This window comes from Salvia miltiorrhiza, chromosome 5 (genome assembly GCF_028751815.1).
Source record: "Salvia miltiorrhiza cultivar Shanhuang (shh) chromosome 5, IMPLAD_Smil_shh, whole genome shotgun sequence".
NCBI lineage: Eukaryota > Viridiplantae > Streptophyta > Magnoliopsida > Lamiales > Lamiaceae > Salvia > Salvia miltiorrhiza.
The window spans coordinates 8333666-8341444 of NC_080391.1; the positions used below are offsets into that span (position 1 = coordinate 8333666).

The 7779-nt window shown below is 37.1% G+C and overlaps 1 protein-coding gene across 1 annotated transcript; it reads left to right on the forward strand.

The window, feature by feature from the left end:
- Window positions 1-4371: 4371 nt before the first annotated feature.
- Window positions 4372-7165, forward strand: LOC131025476 (uncharacterized). Its single transcript, XM_057955271.1, has 3 exons — window positions 4372-4666; window positions 4901-6563; window positions 6643-7165. The coding sequence occupies exons 1-3, from the start codon at window positions 4372-4374 to the stop codon at window positions 7163-7165; spliced, it is 2481 nt and encodes an 826-aa protein (XP_057811254.1).
- Window positions 7166-7779: the final 614 nt, after the last annotated feature.

Genomic DNA, 7779 nt, shown 5'->3' on the forward strand with positions numbered 1-7779 from the left:
TAAGAACTATTCAACTACTCTTTCAACTACCTGATAACGTAGTGCTCGTTTGGTTCAAGTAAAGGAATGGAAAGACTTTAATGAAATGGTAACAATAATCATTATGTGTATTGAGTGTTTGATTTAACAATAGAAATGAAACATTAGTAAGGAATTTTTTTCCTTTTGTTTCCCCTCTATTTTAAGGGATAATAAATTGGGTGATTGAGTTACCCGGCCTCAAATAAGAGTAATGGTTAACTCATTATCTAAACCAAACATCAATTAATGGATTCACTTCTAGTTATTCATATTGCTTAAAAATAAACAACTTATTTGTGTACGTCATAAATGTATACTAAGAAAAGGCTCGTAGGACACCACATTTGCCAGTCTTGCTTGCTATTCTGAGGGACTCCACATGCATCATTGGGTCAATGAAAATTGAAGAGGAAGGATTCAAACACCACAAATCTCCACTGATACAAATCAAATCGAATCATTCAAAAAAAAAAACAACGAAATTCTATATAGATAGATTATAGTGAAAATGACTATATATTTGTGTTTCGTGAAAAATGATAATAACAAATAAGTTAATATAAATCTATGAATAAGTTAAAAGTATACTTTCCTCTTATTTTTTTCCCATCAATGGAACAATAAATGAGTAGCATAGCATATTAATTAACTAGTGTAGAAAATTATATATATATATATATATATATATATATATATATATATATATATATATATATATATAGGGGAAGGCTAAAATAAGAACACTTCTTAAAATATAAATTAGGAACCATTTTCAGCCCTTAGATCATCAAGATCTACGGTTGATTCATCACCTTGTTGGATAAATTCATGGTCCTGAGTTCGAATCCCAAAGGTAGCAAAAAATTATTTTTCGCAATTCGTACCTTTATACAGTTTATTCATAAATGTTATGCATAAAATTCATGCATTTTTGCTGGTTCGCAATTCTTAAAATAAGAGTGGTTTATTGAATAACCGCTCCCTATATATATATATATATATATATATATATATATATATATATATATATATATATATATATATATACTTTATGATTATGTTTTATGAGAAAAAAACTAATTTATCAAACTGAAAATTACAGTCCTCAATAGAACACCAAGCGATGTGAACTCCTGACTACGAACAGTGATGTCCAAGGATCAAACCCCACCGCTCCCCTAATCCCCTCTTCCAAAGTAAAAAAAAAAAAAAAAAAACTGAAAATTACAGACTATATCAATTCACTAACTTATTTAAATTGCTATACACTGTAAAAAAGTATTGGACCATAGTTCATTCCAACAATAAACCAATATCTAAGTCGGCCCAACATCCTCAAATTCATTATACACCATCTTCAACGATACAAAAATTTTACACCAGAAAATACAATAATAATTACATAAAATGTCAACACACACACTTATCATCAAACCAACTAAATCAACAAAATAAATCTATTTTTTTTTTTTGAGAACCATCAACAAAATAAATCTTGTTAGAGCACTCCCAGCAGAAATCCCAAAATTATGCTCCTATATTTCTTCCTAAAGCTTCCCTATTTAATTTTAGGATCTCAATTTTATAAATACATACACCAGATCTCCTATTTTCTACATAAAAATAATAATTATGTGTGGGCCCTATTAATTATAAGCTTAAAATAAATTTAGGGTGGGTGTAAATTTAAGATTGAATTTAGGTAGGTGTAAAAATTTTTGTGGGCCCCATCTAATTTAGGGGATCTGCTGGATGCATTTTTTCTCATTTTCAATTGTTTTAGCCTAAATTTAGAGTTAGTGATACATTTAGGTGATCTGCTTGGAGTGCTCTTAGAGCACTCCCAGCAGAAATCCCAAAATTATGCTCCTATATTTCTTCCTAAAGCTTCCCTATTTAATTTTAGGATCTCGATTTTATAAATGCATACACCAGATCTCCTATATTCTACATAAAAACAATAATTATGTGTGGGCCCTACTAATTATAAGCTTAAAATAAATTTAGGGTGGGTGTAAATTTAAGATTGAATTTAGGTAGGTGTAAAATTTTTTGTGGGCCCCATCCAATTTAGGGGATCTGCTGGATGCATTTTTTATCTCATTTTCAATTATTTTAGCCTAAATTTAGAGTTAATGATGCATTTATGTGATCTGCTGGGAATGCTCTTAACCTACTCAATCAGCAAAAAATAAACAAATCTTGTTGGGGCTACAGGCCTTAATAATCTGAGAACATCAAAATTAAGTCAGCCCGATAATATCAATTTGCTATTTAAATTTTAATACCACCGGCCCAACCCACAATATTAAATTGTCTAAGAGTTGCACGGCTCTAAAACAATTAGTATATGATTATATCTACAACTAAAAAAAACACCTGAACTACCTCACAATTCTCAGCAATAAATTAATTACAAAATAATCCCACTATAAACACTTCTATTCTCATTTGTTAGGGTTAGCCGAACCGTTCTTCAGGTGCAATTATGGTTACTGAATTTGACAAATTTCGGCTACGATTAATTGAAATTTTGATCAAATTAATCCGTAATAGAATTGTTTACTATCTTTATTTTTCCTTCTTCCTATAAATTATACTTTCTCCGTCTCAATTATAACGTCCCAAACTAGTGGGAATTATCACTTTTAGCCATTTTTCATAAAAACATAAGTTATATATCCCCTCCTTATGAAACATAAGTTAAACAACCATTTTTAACTTAAAAGACTAGAGTGCCCTTTGACTTTTCAATACTTTTATTTCATACTTATATTATGTTTTTATTTAAACTTTATATATAAATAAAACAATAGAAAATCAACAATTTTCTACCTTTCTCATTCACGTCTGCAACGTAGTAATAGGGCTGGGATTTTTCACACCAAAGTGACGCTTGGAATTCACGTCCGCCAGCCGCCAAGTCATCGTCGGCGTCCACTCCAGTCGCCGTCAGCCACAGCCGCCAGCCGCAGCAACAGCCTCGCCGTCCAGCAGCAGAAGTCGCGGCGAACAGGAGCCAGCGAACGGCCGTCCGCGTCGCCGCCAGCAGCACCAGTCGGCGCCACCGATCGCCGCCGTCCGCGTCGCCGCCAGCAGCAGTCGCGCCACCGATCGCCGTCGTCCACATCTCTCTCTATCTCGGGTCTCTCTTTTGCTCTCTCTCTCTCTCTCTCCACCAACCCATGAACCACCATTAATGTCCATCTACGAAAATAGCTATATGAAGCTATATCTTTTGTAGGGAACAAATTACTTTTGAAATACATACTTGATTGAGTGAATGTAATATAAATGAAGCCACCTTTTACTTAATTTCTTGGAAGAGAGTAGTTGAAGAGAGTTGTTGGAGACATACTTCAAATTCATGCAAAGAAGGAAGAAGAAAACTATGAAAAAAGCTCTTTCGTTTTTCCTCAAGAAGTCGTTCAAAGTTTTATAAAATAGAAGCAAATACTCCCTCTTAGTGCACTATTCTCGTAAGAATTTACAAAGGTACGTAAAAAATCTTTTTCTTGATGATATATTGAAAAACCTAGGGTTGTTCTTCAGTACTCGGTCGTGTACTCGGTCGTGTACTCGGTCTTGTACTCGATCGTGTACTCGATCGAGTTCTTTTATTCGATAGGAGTCACATGACGAATATATGATTTGTTAATGACAAAAAGGTTTTAGTATTTGATGACATGCAAATACCTTTCCAAAATTATGATTATAAAGTAGTTAAAAAGGTTTATCGTGATAATATTGAAAAAAAATAGGGTTTTTCTTCACTACTCGGTCGTGTACTTGATCGTGTACTCGATCGAGATTCTTCATTACTCGATAGAAGCCACGTGACGAATACATGATTCGCTAATAAAAAAAGGTTTTAGTATTTCATAAATGAAAGTACCTTTACAAAAGCATGATTATAAAACAATGTTTATTGTGATAATATTGGAAAATTTTCGTGTTGCTCTTCACTACTCGGTGGTGTACACGATCGAGTTTTTGATTACTTGATGACAATTTGTTTAATTTGATTTTGTGTTGTAATATCAATCATTGGTAGACTATAACTACTCGATGGTGTACTCGATTGAGTTCACCACTCGAGTACACGATCGAGTAGACGATCGAGTACTCCATCGAGTAGACGATCGAGTACTCCATCGTGTACACGATCGAGTACTCCATCGAGTAGTTACTAGAAACCGTTTCTCTTGTTTTTTTTATTCGTTGATGCTAAATAGTTGTATTTTCTATCTAATATAATTACAGATGTCGTCGTGGCAACGTATTATTATACGACACAGTGGTCGTTGGCATGGAACGGAGTATGTAAATGGAGATACTGTTGCCGTATTCATGGCAGTGGATCAGATCAGTCGTGATCGTCTTATGCATCAGATTAGGGATGCTATGTGTCGTTCGTCGAGTGCAGATTTATTGGTGTTTTACTTGACAGGAAACACTGACGGCGAAAGATTGAAGGTTTCTTTGCAAAGTGATACAGATTTATTTCGCTTACTTTATGAGCAAAAGGACAATCCAATGGTTTACGTCACCATTAGAGATGAATATTCTTTACCCAATGTAAATGTGAACGTGGCAGGCAGCAGCTCGGCGCCCCTACATGACACAACGCCACATTCTGAATCAGGTGAGACAATGTTATTTTGTGTTGTGTTATGTTTAATTGTTGCTGTCTCGATGGAGTCACCAATCATTGGTGGACTGCCCACTACTCGATGGTGTACTCTATCGAGTACTCCATCGAGTACTCGATCGAGTACACCATCGAGTACTCCATCGAGTAGTTACTAGAAACAGTTTCTCTTATTTTTTTTATTCGTTGATGCTAAATAGTTGTATTTTCTATCTAATTTAATCACAGATACTCCAGACGAAGAGTTCGATGCTTCAGACGAAGATGAGGAAGCTAATTGTCGTGCTGATTTGCTTCAGAGTATGCAAACTGAAGATAACGCTTGGATACGTCAGCCACCACAGAAAAACTTCTCGTCTGATGATCAGGCTAACCGAGAGGATCCTGACGGTGTAGAGCGTATACAGCGCAATTGGATTATTCCGGTTCCAGAACTTGATAGTGTGCCAACACTAGGATGGGAAGAAGTTCTTGCACCAGACATTGGAAGCCTTGTAAAGGATGCCTTATTTCGGTCCAAGAATGAGTTGATTGTTGTTGTAGGAATCTATCACATGGAAAATCGAGTGGAATATGCCACCCAACGTTCTAGCAAGACACGTTTGGCATTCGTATGCAAGCATAGCGAAGATTGTTCGTTTAAGATGCGTGCCAGGAAGGGTGAATCAATGTGGAGGATTACAAATCTGACGTTGGATCATAGTTGCTATACGGACTTGGATCGAAGGGTTGCAAGACAGGTGACTGCAAAAGTTGCAGCTAGTTATTTTGCTCGCAGATTGGTTGCAGAGGGGTGTGTTTTGAGGCCGAAGGAGATGGTCGATGAGATGCTTCGATTACACGGGATTAAAATGATGTATAGCCTTGCTTTGCGAACTCGAAGCTTAGCTATAGACATGACATATGGCGACTTCGAAAAGTCATATCAGAGGATCCCGTCGTATCTGTACTTGTTGAAGGAGCGTAACCCTGGGACTATATATGACTATCAAACGACTCATGAAGATGTGTTCCTCCACATGTTTGTTGCCCTTGGTCAGTGTATTCGTGCATTTGAAAGCTCTCTACGGCCGATTATTGTAGTAGATTGGACCCATCTGAAGGGAAGAAATAGAGGCGTATTATTTGTTGCTGTCACGAAGGACGGGAATGAAAAAATCTTTCCTCTTGCAATTGGTTTGGGTCCAATAGAGAACGATGAATCTTGGACATGGTTTCTCTCTAACCTGCGTAGGTGCTACAATCCTCCTGAAGGTCTCATGATTGTGTCCGACCAGCATAAGAGTATCCAAAATGCTATTGGGTCTGTATATCCAAATGCAGCGCATGGATTGTGTTATCACCACTTGCATAAAAATTTGACACGAATTGGCAAGGAAGCATTAATCCACTTCAAGAATGCGGCATATGCTTATCGAGTTGAAGGTTTTGAAAAATTCTTTTCGGAGTTGGAGTTGCAAAGCCATAGCGCTCATACGAGACTTTTCCTTATTGGGGTTGAGAGGTGGGCTAGGTCGAGAAGTCCAGTACCTAGGTATAGTTTCATGACATCTAATGCTGCCGAGGTCTTGAATTATCGTCTACTGTGGGCAAGACGGCTTCCAGTATCCTCATTGCTTGAGACTTTTCGCACTATTGTGGAAAAATGGTTTGATGAGAGACGGGCCAGTGCTATGTCCAGACAACATGAGTTGACAGAGGCGGCTTACAACAAGCTGGCGGTGCAAGTCGAACTCAGTCATCACCTAAGAGTGTATGAAACCACTACACATATTTATAAGGTCGAAGAGGAAAAAAGAATTCACCAAGTTGACCTTGTGAGTCGTACATGCGAATGTCGTGAGTTTGATGAGGATAAGATTCCATGTCGTCATGCTGTTGCCGCTATTAGGTAAGTTATCACTATTTCTTCATGTTTTTTTTTATTTAATATTATTATCCTTTGTGTGACATTAATATTTTTATTACAGACGTGCCGGATTAAATGTGTATGATTTTGTTAGTGGCTATTTCAAAACAAGCAACTTAATCGAGACTTATGAAGCTCCTATTAGAGGTATCCCACATCCCGATGAGTGGAATGTTCCCTCAGAGATCTCATCAATCGTCGTCCACGCCCCGGCTCACATCCGTCAATCCGGACGTCCGAGTATGAGTCGTTCTAGGACTGCATTTGAGGAGGAGTCGATAAGAAGACGAAAACAGGTGTGTGGAAGGTGTAAGGAAAGTGGTCACAACAGGCGCGTTTGCACAGCCCCTACCCCAATAAGTGGCGTCAATTTGAATGAACCTCCGGAAGAGAATGAACCTCCGGAAGAAAATGAACCTCCGGAAGAGAATGAACCTCCAGAAGAAAATGAACCTCCGGAAGAATCAACCACAAATCAAAAAGGGCAAGAAAGACGTCGACGAGCCAAGAAATGTAGTGTTTGTCGTAGTTCGGATCACAACAAATCAAAATGTCCGGAGCGCACAGACCAAAACAATTCATGAGGCCTACTTCATAAGACTATGTCACTCTTTTTATCCTCGTAGGGTATGATTAGCATATTGGATTGATGGTTATTGGTTTTATAAATTTGTTGGTGGGATTTTGCTATATGTCTGTCAACTACTCGATCGAGTACTCCATTAATGGTAAACAAATCACACCCCATGTTATATAATATCCAAATACACTCCCGTTGACGTTATAAACAAGGAATGTGGGTTGAAATCACAATAATTGATAAAAAAATCACCATCGTTCTTCACTACTCGGTCGAGTACTCGATGGTGAACGCCATCGAGTACTCCATCGAGTAGTGAAGAACGATCTTCAATTTTGCTATTTCTCTCATGAATTTTAATGATACGAAGCGTTCCCTCGCTCTTAACTAATGCGTTTATGCTGAATATGGTGAAAAATATAAGTATTAAGTGTATTTTACTATGGCACTAGAGTAAATGATTGAAGTGTAGAATATCCACTTCATAAGACATAGTGTGGACTTTTATGTTCAAACTTAGGATATATGCCACGTGTTCATCGATTATCACACCCCATGTTATATAATATCCAAATACACTCCCGTTGACGTTATAAACAAGGAATGTGGGTTGAAATC

Bases quoted from the DNA above. Each gene is read 5' to 3' on its own strand.
- LOC131025476 (XM_057955271.1), top strand. From the start codon at position 4,372: ATGGCAGTGGATCAGATCAGTCGTGATCGTCTTATGCATCAGATTAGG. The intron at 4,667-4,900 runs GTGAGACAATGT...ATTTAATCACAG, and splicing joins AACGCCACATTCTGAATCAG to ATACTCCAGACGAAGAGTTC. The intron at 6,564-6,642 runs GTAAGTTATCAC...TTTTTATTACAG, and splicing joins CATGCTGTTGCCGCTATTAG to ACGTGCCGGATTAAATGTGT.